The 18,367-nt window shown below is 41.6% G+C and overlaps 1 protein-coding gene across 2 annotated transcripts in view; it reads right to left on the bottom strand.

Annotated features, from left to right (window-relative positions):
* The window catches only part of inc (BTB/POZ domain-containing protein inc), a 31,161-nt gene extending 24,909 nt beyond the window's left edge, over positions 1-6,252 (bottom strand). For both annotated transcript variants that reach the window (XM_053771550.2, XM_070102821.1), the window contains exons 1-3: positions 6,029-6,252; positions 2,740-2,848; positions 489-676 (exon numbers count right to left, since the gene is read on the bottom strand). In XM_053771550.2, the coding sequence (XP_053627525.2) occupies positions 489-676; positions 2,740-2,848; positions 6,029-6,220 (489 nt within the window). In that variant the 5' untranslated portion in view covers positions 6,221-6,252. The remainder of the gene's footprint in view (positions 1-488; positions 677-2,739; positions 2,849-6,028) is intronic.
* Positions 6,253-18,367: the final 12,115 nt, after the last annotated feature.

The raw sequence follows: 18,367 nt of genomic DNA, 5'->3' as shown, positions 1-18,367 counted from the left end.
GAGATATAAGGAAGCATTCCTTCAACACAATTGGTAAAAAAACAGAAACCGTAATGCCCTAGGTTCAAACCTATAAACTCAGGCAAGGGAGATGTAATAAGTGTATGAACCACTGTGTCTCCAGCAATCAGTGGAGACTGTGGTTATTGGGGACATTATAGTCACTGGTGACTTAGTAGTGACTGATGAATCATTGATCACTGATAAAGCAAGTCATAGTAAAAAAAAAAAAAAAAAAAAAAAAAAAAAAAAAAAAAAAAAAAAATGGAATGAACTAAGCAACAAAGCAGTGGGAGCATACTCTATAGAGGAGTTTAAAAATATACACAACAGAGCAACAGTCGATCAAAACTTAAGAGACAGGACCAATATCTGGAGTTCATTTTCCCCTTACCCCCTTCCCCTCAAACTCAAATAAATATGGTAAATACAATTTCTGTTTTGCTTCAGAATTCTATAAATTAGCAAGTCTTCTCAATTTAACTTACCTGTTCAAACTTCCACCCATCAGACATTGTTGACACAAGCTGAGTTAGCTCATTCTCATGACACTGAAGTACTCTATACATGTGTTTCTTCCCTGCTTTTGGTGGTCGGTTATCTCTTTGGCTAATGCGTTCTTTCACTAACCTAATTAACTCTGTAATGTTGTAGAATTCTGCTTCTTCTAAGATACCTGAGAAAATACAACATAATATTTTTAAAATCACAATACTATAAAAATAAAAACACAAATGACACCCTGCCTATACCCCCCATTTAAGTCTTGTGTTCATCATGCAGTAGTCAATCACTTTTATAATACCAACCATCACCTTACCCCAATACATTTTTGCAAATCATCAAAGAACTGGATAAATATAAACAAAAATGTTCAGAATCTGCTATAATCAACACATCTAACATCATTTCATAAAGCCAAGGAAGTGTGTCTAAACCAAAGATACATCTGTTATCTCATAGGCTTACTGACACATTAAGCAGGGCCTTCTACTTTAGTGACCTGCTCTGTTATGTCACCTGTATTGGACCAGTCATAATTACATCTCACTCTTCTCTCTGCTATATAAACTCAGGAGTTTATCCCCCTCGTCCTATTATTTATGCTACTTGATATGAATCCAAGTAATCTGTTGGCCTTATTGTACAGTGGTACCCCGAGTTTCGTACAGCTCCCAAATCGAACAATTATGTAAGTGTATTATTGTAAGTGCCTTTGTAAGTGTATTTTGGGGGTCTGAAATGGACTAATCTATGAAAACAAATTCGTTTGGTAACAGCACTCGAACAGCCTTCTGGAATGAATTATGGCCGAAACTCGGGGTAACATTGTATGTATATGCTTAAAAACTTGGCTTTTCACATTCTGTATGAACAAGCTCTGCATCACCAAGTTTATAAGTATGAGGATTATTTAACTTATTTTCATTCTCAAGGATTAAGACTTTGCACTTATTTGTATATGCCACTTTTCAAACCACAACATTAGTTTATCAAAATCTTCCTAAAGTACAATGGTACCCTCCTCTGAATGCAGCATTTTGCTCATTTTTCTGTCATCCTCTAATTTACTTTTCTTGATTTGAAAAAACTTGTATATCAATTGAAATGACATAGTTTCCATTTAACTTTAAAGTGTTTCATTTTATTCCAACTACTATACATAATGATCAAGAAGAATTTAAAGAAGCTGAGAAACTTCTTAAGTTAAGACTAAAATTGAATTTTTTTTTATAACCACATGACAGACATTCAGTTCTTTGTTTATTTAGCTTCAGGAGGTGCATCCTTGTCCCATACTCAATCGTAATACATTTATCCTATCCTTGATAGTTGTAGTTCATTAGTAAAGCATTTGGGTTACACCTAAAAGCAAAAAGAGTTCAATTTCAGATACACACAGTTTTCCTAATAGATCAAAGTCCAATCCCAATTTTTTTTGTAACATGTCGGCCATCTCCCAATGAGGCAGGGTGACCCAAAAACAAACACTTTCACTATCATTCATGCATAATTACTGTCTTTGCAGAGGTGCTCAGATACGATAGTTTAGACGCCACTCCAAACAGCCAATATCCCAAACCCCTCCTTTAAAGTGCAGGCCAGGACTTAAGTCCAGCTAACCGGTTTCCCTGAATCCCTTCACAAAATATTACCCTGCTCGCACTCCAACAGCTCGTCAGGTCCAAAAAAAAACATTCGTCTCCATTCACTCCTATCTAACACGCTCACACATGCCTGCTGTATGTCTAAGCCCCTTGCATACTAATTCTAATTATATAAATAATTTATATTTTTTACTACATTATAATTATTGAAACTTGTCCTATTCACATTTCACTTCAACCTCAATTTGGTCCACTTCATCTCCTAATGAATTACACATCAGCAGAGATATTCCTTCAACTCAAATGATTTTTTTTCAGTTTAACTTGTATAGTTTTTACAGAAGGTTTAATAAACTGACAACACTATTCTTTGGTGGACTAATTTCTAAATTGAATTTACCTTTTTTGTAAGCTATGAAGTAGTTAAACAACGAAGGAATATGAAAACGTTTCACCTATATTAAATAAACTGATACTTACCCATATATTTACCCTGTAGCTCTCTGGCTACAAGGTAAGTAGTAGGAAGAGATTAGAGATTAGATGGCTGTTATTGTGGTGCTTGAGTATATTACAGTTTAAAGCAAACCTTTAAAAATCAACAAAGTAACTTGAACATTACACAATATACCTTCTTCTGCTAAATCTTTATTCACTACTAATTTTCCATGTCGGAGGTAATTAAGCACAGGACCAAAATATGTAGGATCTCTGTCAATTAAGTAGGCACCAGTTTCATCCTGCAAAGAAACAGAGCTGATTAGGAAAATTCACAAAAACTATAATTATAAAAGTAATTTCTATAATTTGCATGTACACTATACATTATCCAAAAAATTCCTACATAAATAGGAAGGAGGGGCGAGGATGTTGCAGTTGGGTTGGTCATTTGAATTGTGAGTCCTGCCCACTTTTGACAAGCCAGCTATTTAATTGATAATGGTGAATGTGTTTCCTTTCTGGACTACATCACCTTGTTGGAAGGTAATCCAACAAGTTGACATCTAAAACTACTCTGAAAATAACTATTACCTAGAAAAGGCAAATTACCACTGTTATACCTAGAAAATTCAAAATATTTATGCTACACCTACAAAAGATGCCTAAAAGAACAGTATTAACTGTACTCTGTATTTATGCCAAATAAGTACTTATATACTTAATGTGCTGCTGACATGTAAGCAGGATAATATTTATGTAGGGATTTAGAGAAACCAGTTAGGTGGACTTGAGTGAAGATGAAAGGTACAGTGCCAGCACTCTGAAGGAGGGGGGTGGGGATACTGCAGTTTGGAGGGGCATCTAAACTGTGATGTTAGCATGACTGAGTGACAGTGAAAGTGTTTCTTCTTTTCTGAACCACCCTACCTCAGTGGGAGATAGCCTGTATGTTCAAAACAAAAAAAAAAAGCTGTTCAGTAACTAGGTAAGTGTATGGTAGATCTAGCAGGAAAATTAATAGGAAACACTGCAGAAAAACAAAAGTTTACAAAGGGAAGGGATGTGTGGAGTGAGTGCTTGCATTAAAGCACAATAATGTCTACAAAGAAGTGATAAATCCACGAGTCATACAGTGCCCTGAGTGCATTAATGTACAGTACATAAGTGAACATTACTTAGATAAGGGTAAAAACAAGATGTATATTGCATTTATGGATTGAGAAAAGGCATAGGATTAGTGTGCATAGCAGAGAAATGTGGCAGGAGTTTCAAATGCATGGAATAAGCAATAGGTTATTAAAGGCTGCAAAGGGATTTTCTGAGAGTAGAGGGAAACATTTTCCAGTAAAAGTGGGCCTTTGAAAGAGATGTATGATGTCACTATTGTTATTTGAGGTACAGTAATTATCGATGGCTTTGTAAAAGACATGAATCTTAGTGTTGGGAGAGGTGCAGGAATAAAAGTTAATGAATCTGGTATGAAGAGGGCTTTGTCACATTTGCTCTGTTGGTAACACAATGCTTTGGGCAGGTTTTAAAGAGAAGTTGCAAAGCTTGCTGGAAGAGTTTGGATGTCCCAATGAAGAAAGTTAAAAGTGAACAACAAAAAGAGAACAAGGTGAAGAGAGCAAGAAAAAGCTAAGGCATAGAAAGACTGAACAGGAGATGGAAGTGAAAAAGTATAAGGGAGGCAAATGTTATTAAGTTCCTCCAAACATTTCTTTGAATTTCACAGTGACACACTACCTAATCCCAAAGCTTTCCTTTCATTGTTGTCTATCAATAATTTCTTACTTCCTCCTAGTTATGGTACATCAGTTACATTCATTTCAGTTTGACTGTCAGTGTAAAACATTCTTAAATCTTATTCCTCTGTAAATACTTTACAGTTCATTCTGGAATTTTATATTGTTCACACTGGCTGATAGGAGATATGATAACATATAAAGTGATAAATATGAAAAATAGATTTTTTTGCATCTTCAACAGGGATAACAAAAGGCCACAGATATAAATCAAATTAACATAAATATAAATATTAAATCTAAGTATATAAATTAATGGTGCTGTAGGGAAGCTGGGAAACTACATATTGAGTGATGGATGGATGAAATAAACTTGAGATAGTAACAACCGGAAACTAAAAAAATTGCATGAACATTAATGAAGATGGGACACCACAAGCATAGCACTGCTCCTGTAGCTACAAAAAGGTAAAAAAACAAATAGGTAATTACACATTTCCTCTTCTGAGGAGGTTTGAGTACATGTGGTTTTTCATAACTTTTTATTAACCCGTAAATGGTCCAAACATATATATACGTTTTTACCGCTAGTGCCCCAAACGTATATATACGTTTTTTTTGTCATACATTCAACATTGCCACGATAAGCCTGAGTTGCCTAGACATGAGAGAATGGGTGTGAGCACTCACTGTGTGGCATATTAAAATAATTAGGGATGCCTGGGTACCATATGCTCTTTTTTCCTATTAAAAAAAAATTATTTTTTTTTCTCAAAAAAGTTGGGGCACTACGGGAGAGAACGTATATATATATTTGGACCGTTTACGGGTTAAAAGTTCCTCCAGGTAGCTCATGGCTCAAATGGTAGCACCTCTGGCTCAGAACTGAAGGGCCTGGGACAAGTGGACACAATGCGCATATTTTCTTATAAGTCTTCCCTCTGTTCACTTAGGATGAAGTAGGAAACTAAGTGACTGAAAGATGATCAATGGAACCCAAAGGATATGCCACACTGGTTGGCTTTTCTGGGGAAGTTATCCTGGCTTACTAACCCTTGAGGTTAATAATCCTCATATACTCTTTTTTCATCATTTTCCATACCATGACAATAGCCAGTTGCTACATACATTGTAACTCCTGCATATTGATAAACCAATAAGAACTGTAAAACAGAGCTAAATTTGATAAAGTATAGTAGTATAAGATATACTTTAATCATGAGTTATTTTAGGAAATAACACATAACTAAAATGTTCATTATAATTCAAACTTTATTTATATAGATTTCAGATTCAGCTTAATTTAGCTAACCTATATTGTATTTAAAAAAAAAAAACTTGCTTAATTCTAGGGCACATAGGAGTGACTCGAATTAAGCAAGGATACTTAAAAAAACAAGTCATTGTAGGTGTTTTTTCTTACTACTACCTGTAACTTGGCTATATTTCATGACAGTATGTTTGTAGACAATAATGGTGTTTGTGTACATAAATACAATATATTAAGTATTAATAATCATGTATATAAATAGAGATGAATGTACTGGTTACGAAGCTCAGTCTGCTTAATATTATGGGCAGGGAAGAATGCTCGTGTAACTAACTCATTTTCAACATATACATCGGGATAATAACTTAACCTTTGAATTAACTGACAGTCGATGCTCAAAACTTGGCCCTAATGTGAAATTTACTACAATATAAGCAAGTAATTGTAACAGTGAAGGTGCTGACCATGTCTGTGTTGAGCTCGGGGTCTTCTTGCACCAGCCGACACAGGAAGGAATTAGGATCCCTGCAAAGAGTTGTTCTTGTGGTGAGAAAGTATGTTCCTCCCACGTTTAGCCTGATCCATTCCCGAGATCTGGCTGTTCCTGAGACTTCACCATTAACGATGTGATCATCTGTCCGAGGTGACGACGCCATGTTTGACGATTGTAAACATTGAACCCAGGGATACAGCACTAAAAAATAAAAGAAATTATTAGTATTATTTCATTAGCATAAAATAAGCTTGTAATTTAAACCATTTGATATATGTTCAACACTATATTTGTCACAATTTTGACTGGTGTTTAATTTACAGCCGGGTTTGAATTCATCCATTTATTTATTTTTAAAATACATTCAAGCTATCCAATACCCTCACAAAAATAAATATTCTTTGTGCAAATTAATATTTTGGGAAATATTAGCAATAATAATTCCTTCACCCACAATTGAATGCACCCAGAAGGACCGGACGGGCTAATAACGTGTCAGTATTCTGTCACGTGACTCGCCCAGCCAATCACAGCTCATATACATTTTTGGCAGAGAATTTCAAACATTTGTCCACTGGTGTAATGTCTTCTCGTTGTGGTTCCTATAAAAGAACTTCATACGACATAGTTCGGCTTGTGGGTGCTCATGGGTCACTTGGTAGCGTCCTCAGCTCACATACTGATGCCCGGGATCGATCCCCGGCACGGGTTACAAACGTTGATCACGTTTCCTTACACCTGCTCCCCAAGTTCACCTAGCAGTAAGTAGGTACCTGGGTGTTAGTGTACTGTGGGTGGCATGCCACGGTGTATGCTGTAGTTAGAGCTGGGCATTGAAATGAGCTGGGGTAGGATAACAGCTCTAGGCGAAGATAATAAAAGTATAGAGATCATTCAACACTTGGGGGATTGGATGCAATCAGGGTTGATCCAAGGAAGAGAAGAGTAACTCCAATTCCTTAGTTCAAGAGTTCTACACCAGCATCAGGCTGGGAGGGGAGCTTTAGCTAGAACTTACAAATATTCATCATATTTTTTTTTTCAATATTTCTGCTGTCAATGCTTGGAGATAATCTGATAATATAAAACAACCCAAATCAATGTTTTTTTATTAGTATTTGTTTTAAAGCTCGATTAAATCTGTCCAAAATGCTGTGAATTATTATTCATGGGGAAGCGCTAAACAGCACCTGGGGAAATGAGTATTAAACCCCCTGTGCCCTTTTTTTTTTTTTTGACGTGATTTATAATTTGTACTTTGACTCGTCCTTCAGATCGGAGAGATTACTTACGTAATTAAAATAATCACAACATGGGTCAAAGAGCCTGGGGAATGGGAGACAATCAGGTCTCGATTCAAGAGGAAAATTTATTTATTTCCTTGAATCAAGAGCCTCTTCCAAGCATCAAGCCCCCACCCCCAGTTTCATGGGTAGCATCACTTGCAGTGACCACTTAATATTTGCATTTATAACTCATTACAATTGTGACCAGGTGTGGACGTATCAGTGGTTCATCATGACAAGTTACAAAGGTAATGAATCAGCCTCACTCCTATACATGGTTACAGTCATGAACAAATTACAAAGTAATAAGTAAGTAAGTAAGTTAATTCAGGTATACACAAATACAGTTACATAGAATTATCATACATAGCAGCATATGTGTAGAGAACCTTGGGTTATCCTAGGTTCTCTACACATATGCTGCTATGTATGATAATTCTATGTAACTGTATTTGTGTATACCTGAATAAACTTACTTACTTACTTATTACTTTGTAATTTGTTCATGACTGTAACCATGTATAGGAGTGAGGCTGATTCATTACCTTTGTAACTTGTCATGATTGTGACCAGATCTACCTGGAGTTCATTACCTTTGTAATTTGTTTAGCTATCATAACTTTGGGCTCCAGTCCCTGGACCCATTATGTACCTCTGTAATCTTTTGACTACTGCCCACAGGATGGGTATGGGGTGCATAATAAAGATATTAAACTAACTAACTTGCAGTGACCAAAATCAGCATCAATATTTAGTGTCAATATTGTACTCTATACTGTATTATAGCTCTCACATTTAATTACCATGTCAGTATTAAACACTGATGCTGTTTACAAACGAAATTTTGACTCTAGGTGAATGATAAACATGTAACATAACCAAAGTTTAAACAGTCTTCGATGACATGTTTGCAGTCTGGGTAATGAGAGTTGAATTGTGGTTAGGGCCCAGGTTACATCACTGGCTGGAACACTAGATTACATCACTGGCTGGAACACTAGGTTACATCACTGGCTGGAACACTAGGTTACATCACTGGCTGGAACACTAGGTTACATCACTGGCTGGAACACTAGGTTACATCACTGGCTGGAACACTAGGTTACATCACTGGCTGGAACACTAGGTTACATCACTGGCTGGAACACTAGATTACATCACTGGCTGGAACACTAGGTTACATCACTGACTGGAACACTAGATTACATCAGTGGCTGGAACACTAGGTTACATCACTGGCTGGAACACTAGGTTACATCACTGGCTGGAACACTAGGTTACATCACTGGCTGGAACACTAGATTACATCACTGGCTGGAACACTAGGTTACATCACTGGCTGGAACACTAGGTTACATCACTGGCTGGAACACTAGGTTACATCACTGGCTGGAACACTAGGTTACATCACTGGCTGGAACACTAGGTTACATCACTGGCTGGAACACTAGGTTACATCACTGGCTGGAACACTAGGTTACATCACTGGCTGGAACACTAGATTACATCACTGGCTGGAACACTAGATTACATCACTGGCTGGAACACTAGGTTACATCACTGGCTGGAACACTAGGTTACATCACTGGCTGGAACACTAGGTTACATCACTGGCTGGAACACTAGGTTACATCACTGGCTGGAGCACTAGGTTACATCACTGGCTGGAACACTAGGTTACATCACTGGCTGGAACACTAGGTTACATCACTGGCTGGAACACTAGGTTACATCACTGGCTGGAACACTAGGTTACATCACTAACTGGAACACTAGGTTACATCACTGGCTGGAACACTAGGTTACATCACTGGCTGGAACACTAGGTTACATCACTGGCTGGAACACTAGGTTACATCACTGGCTGGAACACTAGGTTACATCACTGGCTGGAACACTAGGTTACATCACTGGCTGGAACACTAGGTTACATCACTAACTGGAACACTAGGTTACATCACTGGCTGGAACACTAGGTTACATCACTGGATGGAATACTAGGTTACATCACTGGCTGGAACACTAGGTTACATCACTGGCTGGAACACTAGGTTACATCACTGGCTGGAATACTAGGTTACATCACTGACTGGAACACTAGGTTACATCACTGGCTGGAAGACTAGATTACATCACTGGCTGGAACACTAGGTTACATCACTGGCTGGAACACTAAGTTACATCACTGGCTGGAGCACTAGGTTACATCACTGGCTGGAACACTAGGTTACATCACTGGCTGGAACACTAGGTTACATCACTGGCTGGAATACTAGGTTACATCGCTGGCTGGAATACTAGGTTACATCACTGGCTGGAACACTAGGTTACATCACTGGCTGGAACACTAGGCTACATCACTGGCTGGAATACTAGGTTACATCACTGGCTGGAACACTAGGTTACATCACTGGCTGGAACACTAGGTTACATCACTGGCTGGAACATAGGTTACATCATTGTCTGGAACACTTGGCTATATCACTGGCTGGAACACATGGCTGTATCACTGGTTGGAATACATGGCTGTATCACTGGTTGGAACACTTGGCTGTATACTGGCTGGAACACTTGGCTTCATCACTGGCTGGAACACTAGGTGGTATCCTTACCTGGAACACTAGGCAGAATCCTTACCTGGAACACTAGGCGGTATCCTTATCTGGAACACTAGGCAGTATCCTTACCTGGAACACTAGGCGGTATCCTTATCTGGAACACTAGGCGGTATCCTTACCTGTAACACTGTATCAGTAGTTCAAACACTGATTCATTGTTGAATGCAACATTCATTACATCAACAATATTGTTAACATGATTAAAATACAATTTTACCACTGAATTATGTCATTGATAAAATCTTATAACTCATTAAAGAAACCTTTGTTGCTAAAATCTGAAAACCTAATGAGGATTGATGACAGGTGATCCAGAAAGGTTATGTGTAATGTAAGGAGGTATTCAGGTAAACTCCAGGTAATTCCAGCTCAGGATGATAGACTTCAATACTTGTAGGGTAAGATAAGATTTGTTTGGATCTTTAACCCGGAGGTTGATTAAAAACAAGGAATCGCTGGTAAGAAACAAGGCATCACTGGTGAGAAACAAGGTATCACTAGTGAGAAACAATGCATCACTGGTATGAAACAAGGCATCACTGGTATGAAACAAGCCATTGCTGGTAAGAAAAAAGGCATTGCTGGTAAGAAACAAGACATGAACGGTGAGAAACAAGGCATCACTGGTAGGAAACAAGACATCAATGGTGAGAAACAATGCATCACTGGAAGGAAACAAGGCATCACTGGTAAGAAACAAGGCATCACTGGTAAGAAACAAGGCATCACTGGTAAGAAACAAGACATCACTGGTATGAAACAAGCCATTGCTGGTAAGATAAGATAAGATAAGATTTCGTTCGGATTTTTAACCCCGGAGGGTTAGCCACCCAAGATAACCCAAGAAAGTCAGTGCGTCATCGAGGACTGTCTAACTTATTTCCATTGGGGTTCTTAATCTTGTCCCCCAGGATGCGACCCACACCAGTCGACTAACACCCAGGTGCCTATTTGCTGCTAGGTGAACAGGACAACAGGTGTAAGGAAACGTGTCGAAATGGTTCCACCCGCCGGGAATCGAACCCGGGACCTCCGTGTGTGAAGCGGTAGCTTCAGCCACCAGGCCACCGGGCCACATAACAAGGCATCGTTGGTAAGAAACAAGGCATTGCTGGTAAGAAACAAGGCATCACTGGTAAGAAACAAGGCATCACTGGTATGAAACAAGCCATTGCTGGTAAGAAACAGGGCATCGTTGGTAAGAAACAAGGCATCAGTGGTGAGAAACAAGGCATCACTGTTAGGAAACAAGGCATCACTGGTAGAAAACAAAGCAACGCTGGTAGGAAACAAGGCATCACTTGTAGGAAACAAGGCATCACTGGTAATAAACAAGGCATCACTGGTAGAAAACAAGGCATCGCTGGTAGGAAACAAGGCATCACTGGCAGGAAACAAGGTATCACTGGTAGGAAAACAAGGCATTACTGGTAGGAAACAAGGCATCACTGGTAGGAAACAAGGCATCGCTGATAAGAAACAAGGCATCACTTGTAGGAAACAAGGCATCACTGGTAGGAAACAAGGCATCACTGGTAGGAAACAAGGTATCACTGGTAGGAAACAAGGCATCACTTGTAGGAAACAAGGCATCACTGGTAGGAAACAAGGCATCACTGGTTGGAAACAAGGCATCACTGGTAGGAAACAAGGTATCACTGGTAGAAAACAAGGCATCACTGGTAGGAAACAAGGCATCACTTGTAGGAAACAAGGCATCACTGGTAGTGTGGAAAATACTGTACATATTTTCTGGAAATACGGTAATTTATAGGTAAATAGATGCCCTATATTGAATTTTTAAAAGAAGTATGTTATCGAAAATGGGAAACCTGCGGCTGGGGAGGTGAGTCGCCATTGTTAATTTAAATTGGATACAACGTTAGTGTAATGGGAAGAATTTTTCGTGCTCTAGAGGTTAAAATTGGGTTGACACCTCTCAAATAGGAGGCGAAATTGTTGGATGTGCAGTCCTGCATAACTTGAGATATCAGGCGACTGGACAAGACAGCTCCAGGAACCTCAGATAAGTCTGTTATGTTATAACTCTGGCCAGTTGTTATTTTCATGTATAGACAGTGAGGTTTTCTGAGTATGATACAACTTAATCTCCAGTCAAATTGGTGAGTGTTATGATTAAGATATATTCTCCTTCTGTTATATAGCTGTATATTATTATTATTATTATTATAATCAAGGGGGAAGCGCTAAACCCAGAGGATTATACAGCCCCTGGGGGGGGATGTGGAAGGCATTCAGGCTTAATTCGGGGAACTGGAGCACAGATCCAATTCCCTAAATCAAGAGCCCCTCACCAACATCAAGGAACCTTCCTTGAGGGGATATAGCTGTATAGTCCTTGTGGCTTAGCGCTTCTTTTTTTTATTATAATAATAATAATTCTGTTATATAAATGTGTGTATATACTATAATCCTTTTTTAATTTTTTTAATATACAGTCCACAAATTTATATATTTACCAACATTCCTGGTGATGTACATTTCATTTGTAATTAATAGGTCCAGAGCAACTTGTGGATATGACGATGGTAGGTATCGAAGGAGGACATTTTTTACGACCTAGGTATCTCAAATTCCTACTTGTCTAACTGATAAATAATAATTATCTATGTTCATTTACTGTTATGTATATAATGATGCATCCAAGTAAATGCAATTTTCTACAGGTAGGAAACAAGGCATCACTGGTAGGAAACAAGGCATCACTGGTAGGAAACAAGGCATCACTGGTAGGAAACAAGGCATCACTGGTAGGAAACAAGGCATCACTGGTAGGAAACAAGGCATCACTGGTAGGAAACAAGGCATCACTGGTAGGAAACAAGGTATCACTGGTAGGAAACAAGGCATCACTGGTAGGAAACAAGGCATCGCTGGTAGGAAACAAGGCATCACTGGTAGGAAACAAGGCATCACTGGTAGGAAACAAGGCATCACTGGTAGGAAACAAGGCATCACTGGTAGGAAACAAGGCATCGCTGGTAGGAAACAAGGCATCGCTGGTAGGAAACAAGGCATCACTGGTAGGAAACAAGGCATCGCTAGTAAGAAACAAGGCATCACTGGTAGGAAACAAGGCATCACTGGTATTAAACAAGGCATCACTGGTAGGAAACAAAGCATCGCTGTTAGGAAACAAGGCATCGCTGGTAGGAAACAAGGCATCGCTGGTAGGAAACAGGGCATCACTGGTAGGAAACAAGGCATCACTGGTAGGAAACAAAGCATCGCTGGTAGGAAACAAGGCATCACTGGTAGGAAACAAGGCATCGCTGGTAGGAAACAAGGCATCACTGGTAGGAAACAAGGCATCGCTGGTAGGAAACAAGGCATCACTGGTAGGAAACAAAGCATCGCTGGTAGGAAACAAGGCATCGCTGGTAGGAAACAAGGTATCACTGGTAGGAAACAAGGCATCACTGGTAGGAAACAAGGCATCGCTAGTAAGAAACAAGGCATCACTGGTAGGAAACAAGGCATCACTGGTAGGAAACAAGGCATCGCTGGTAGGAAACAAGGCATCGCTGGTAGGAAACAAGGCATCGCTGGTAGGAAACAAGGCATCACTGGTAGGAAACAAAGCATCGCTGGTAGGAAACAAGGCATCGCTGGTAGGAAACAAGGTATCACTGGTAGGAAACAAGGCATCACTGGTAGGAAACAAGGCATCGCTGGTAGGAAACAAGGCATCGCTGGTAGGAAACAAGGCATCACTGGTAGGAAACAAGGCATCGCTGGTAGGAAACAAGGCATCGCTGGTAGGAAACAAGGCATCACTGGTAGGAAACAAGGCATCACTGGTAGAAAACAAGGCATCGCTGGTAGGAAACAAGGCATCACTGGTAGGAAACAAGGCATCACTGGTAGGAAACAAAGCATCGCTGGTAGGAAACAAGGCATCGCTGGTAGGAAACAAGGCATCACTGGTAGGAAACAAAGCATCGCTGGTAGGAAACAAGGCATCGCTGGTAGGAAACAAGGTATCACTGGTAGGAAACAAGGCATCACTGGTAGGAAACAAGGCATCGCTGGTAGGAAACAAGGCATCGCTGGTAGGAAACAAGGCATCACTGGTAGGAAACAAGGCATCGCTGGTAGGAAACAAGGCATCGCTGGTAGGAAACAAGGCATCACTGGTAGGAAACAAGGCATCACTGGTAGGAAACAAGGCATCGCTGGTAGGAAACAAGGCATCACTGGTAGGAAACAAGGCATCGCTGGTAGGAAACAAGGCATCGCTGGTAGGAAACAAAGCATCGCTGGTAGGAAACAAGGCATCACTGGTAGGAAACAAGGCATCACTGGTAGGAAACAAGGCATCGCTGGTAGGAAACAAGGCATCGCTGGTAGGAAACAAGGCATCGCTGGTAGGAAACAAGGCATCGCTGGTAGGAAACAAGGCATTGCTGGTAGGAAACAAGGCATCACTGGTAGGAAACAAGGCATCACTGGTAGGAAACAAGGCATCGCTGGTAGGAAACAAGGCATCACTGGTAGGAAACAAGGCATCGCTGGTAGGAAACAAGGCATCGCTGGTAGGAAACAAGGCGTCACTGGTAGGAAACAAGGCATCGCTGGTAGGAAACAAGGCATCACTGGTAGGAAACAAGGCATCGCTGGTAGGAAACAAGGCATCACTGGTAGGAAACAAGGCATCGCTGGTAGGAAACAAGGCATCGATGGTAGGAAACAAGGCATCACTGGTAGGAAACAAGGCCTCACTGGTAGGAAACAAGGCATCGCTGGTAGGAAACAAGGCATCACTGGTAGGAAACAAGGCATCACTGGTAGGAAACAAGGCATCGCTGGTAGGAAACAAGGCATCACTGGTAGGAAACAAGGCATCGCTGGTAGGAAACAAGGCATCGCTGGTAGGAAACAAGGCGTCACTGGTAGGAAACAAGGCATCGCTGGTAGGAAACAAGGCATCACTGGTAGGAAACAAGGCATCGCTGGTAGGAAACAAGGCATCGCTGGTAGGAAACAAGGCATCGCTGGTAGGAAACAAGGCATCGCTGGTAGGAAACAAGGCATCACTGGTAGGAAACAAGGCCTCACTGGTAGGAAACAAGGCATCGCTGGTAGGAAACAAGGCATCGCTAGTAAGAAACAAGGCATCACTGGTAGGAAACAAGGCATCGCTGGTAGGAAACAAGGCATCACTGGTAGGAAACAAAGCATCGCTGGTAGGAAACAAAGCATCGCTGGTAGGAAACAAAGCATCACTGGTAGGAAACAAAGCATCGCTGGTAGGAAACAAAGCATCGCTGGTAGGAAACAAAGCATCACTGGTAGGAAACAGGGCATCGCTGGTAGGAAACAAGGTATCACTGGTAGGAAACAAGGCATCACTGGTAGGAAACAAAGCATCGCTGGTAGGAAACAAAGCATCGCTGGTAGGAAACAAAGCATCACTGGTAGGAAACAAAGCATCGCTGGTAGGAAACAAAGCATCACTGGTAGGAAACAAAGCATCGCTGGTAGGAAACAAAGCATCACTGGTAGGAAACAGGGCATCGCTGGTAGGAAACAAAGCATCGCTGGTAGGAAACAAAGCATCACTGGTAGGAAACAAAGCATCGCTGGTAGGAAACAAAGCATCGCTGGTAGGAAACAAAGCATCGCTGGTAGGAAACAAGGCATCACTGGTAGGAAACAAAGCATCACTGGTAGGAAACAGGGCATCGCTGGTAGGAAACAGGGCATCGCTGGTAGGAAACAGGGCATCGCTGGTAGGAAACAAGGCATCACTGGTAGGAAACAAAGCATCACTGGTAGGAAACAGGGCATCGCTGGTAGGAAACAGGGCATCACTGGTAGGAAACAAAGCATCACTGGTAGGAAACAAGGCATCACTGGTAGGAAACAAAGTATCACTGGTAGGAAACAAGGCATCACTGGTAGGAAACAAAGCATCACTGGTAGGAAACAAAGCATCACTGGTAGGAAACAGGGCATCGCTGGTAGGAAACAGGGCATCACTGGTAGGAAACAAAGCATCACTGGTAGGAAACAAGGCATCACTGGTAGGAAACAAAGCATCACTGGTAGGAAACAGGGCATCGCTGGTAGGAAACAGGGCATCGCTGGTAGGAAACAGGGCATCGCTGGTAGGAAACAAGGCATCACTGGTAGGAAACAAAGCATCACTGGTAGGAAACAGGGCATCACTGGTAGGAAACAAAGCATCACTGGTAGGAAACAAGGCATCACTGGTAGGAAACAAAGCATCACTGGTAGGAAACAAGGCATCACTGGTAGGAAACAAAGCATCACTGGTAGGAAACAAAGCATCACTGGTAGGAAACAGGGCATCGCTGGTAGGAAACAGGGCATCACTGGTAGGAAACAAAGCATCACTGGTAGGAAACAAGGCATCACTGGTAGGAAACAAAGCATCACTGGTAGGAAACAAGGCATCACTGGTAGGAAACAAGGCATCACTGGTAGGAAACAAGGCATCACTGGTAGGAAACAAGGCATCGCTGGTAGGAAACAAGGCATCACTGGTAGGAAACAAGGCATCACTGGTAGGAAACAAGGCATCACTGGTAGGAAACAAGGCATCGCTAGTAAGAAACAAGGCATCACTGGTAGGAAACAAGGCATCACTGGTATTAAACAAGGCATCACTGGTAGGAAACAAAGCATCGCTGTTAGGAAACAAGGCATCGCTGGTAGGAAACAAGGCATCGCTGGTAGGAAACAGGGCATCACTGGTAGGAAACAAGGCATCACTGGTAGGAAACAAAGCATCGCTGGTAGGAAACAAGGCATCACTGGTAGGAAACAAGGCATCGCTGGTAGGAAACAAGGCATCACTGGTAGGAAACAAGGCATCGCTGGTAGGAAACAAGGCATCACTGGTAGGAAACAAAGCATCGCTGGTAGGAAACAAGGCATCGTTGGTAGGAAACAAGGTATCACTGGTAGGAAACAAGGCATCACTGGTAGGAAACAAGGCATCGCTAGTAAGAAACAAGGCATCACTGGTAGGAAACAAGGCATCACTGGTAGGAAACAAGGCATCGCTGGTAGGAAACAAGGCATCGCTGGTAGGAAACAAGGCATCGCTGGTAGGAAACAAGGCATCACTGGTAGGAAACAAAGCATCGCTGGTAGGAAACAAGGCATCGCTGGTAGGAAACAAGGTATCACTGGTAGGAAACAAGGCATCACTGGTAGGAAACAAGGCATCGCTGGTAGGAAACAAGGCATCGCTGGTAGGAAACAAGGCATCACTGGTAGGAAACAAGGCATCGCTGGTAGGAAACAAGGCATCGCTGGTAGGAAACAAGGCATCACTGGTAGGAAACAAGGCATCACTGGTAGAAAACAAGGCATCGCTGGTAGGAAACAAGGCATCACTGGTAGGAAACAAGGCATCACTGGTAGGAAACAAAGCATCGCTGGTAGGAAACAAGGCATCGCTGGTAGGAAACAAGGCATCACTGGTAGGAAACAAAGCATCGCTGGTAGGAAACAAGGCATCGCTGGTAGGAAACAAGGTATCACTGGTAGGAAACAAGGCATCACTGGTAGGAAACAAGGCATCGCTGGTAGGAAACAAGGCATCGCTGGTAGGAAACAAGGCATCACTGGTAGGAAACAAGGCATCGCTGGTAGGAAACAAGGCATCGCTGGTAGGAAACAAGGCATCACTGGTAGGAAACAAGGCATCACTGGTAGGAAACAAGGCATCGCTGGTAGGAAACAAGGCATCACTGGTAGGAAACAAGGCATCGCTGGTAGGAAACAAGGCATCGCTGGTAGGAAACAAGGCATCGCTGGTAGGAAACAAGGCATCACTGGTAGGAAACAAGGCATCACTGGTAGGAAACAAGGCATCGCTGGTAGGAAACAAGGCATCGCTGGTAGGAAACAAGGCATCGCTGGTAGGAAACAAGGCATCGCTGGTAGGAAACAAGGCATTGCTGGTAGGAAACAAGGCATCACTGGTAGGAAACAAGGCATCACTGGTAGGAAACGAGGCATCGCTGGTAGGAAACAAGGCATCACTGGTAGGAAACAAGGCATCGCTGGTAGGAAACAAGGCATCGCTGGTAGGAAACAAGGCGTCACTGGTAGGAAACAAGGCATCGCTGGTAGGAAACAAGGCATCACTGGTAGGAAACAAGGCATCGCTGGTAGGAAACAAGGCATCACTGGTAGGAAACAAGGCATCGCTGGTAGGAAACAAGGCATCGCTGGTAGGAAACAAGGCATCACTGGTAGGAAACAAGGCCTCACTGGTAGGAAACAAGGCATCGCTGGTAGGAAACAAGGCATCACTGGTAGGAAACAAGGCATCACTGGTAGGAAACAAGGCATCGCTGGTAGGAAACAAGGCATCACTGGTAGGAAACAAGGCATCGCTGGTAGGAA

This window comes from Cherax quadricarinatus, chromosome 5, assembly GCF_038502225.1.
Source record: "Cherax quadricarinatus isolate ZL_2023a chromosome 5, ASM3850222v1, whole genome shotgun sequence".
In the NCBI taxonomy this organism is placed as follows: Eukaryota; Metazoa; Arthropoda; class Malacostraca; order Decapoda; family Parastacidae; genus Cherax; species Cherax quadricarinatus.
This window is presented reverse-complemented; position numbering and strand designations above follow the sequence as displayed.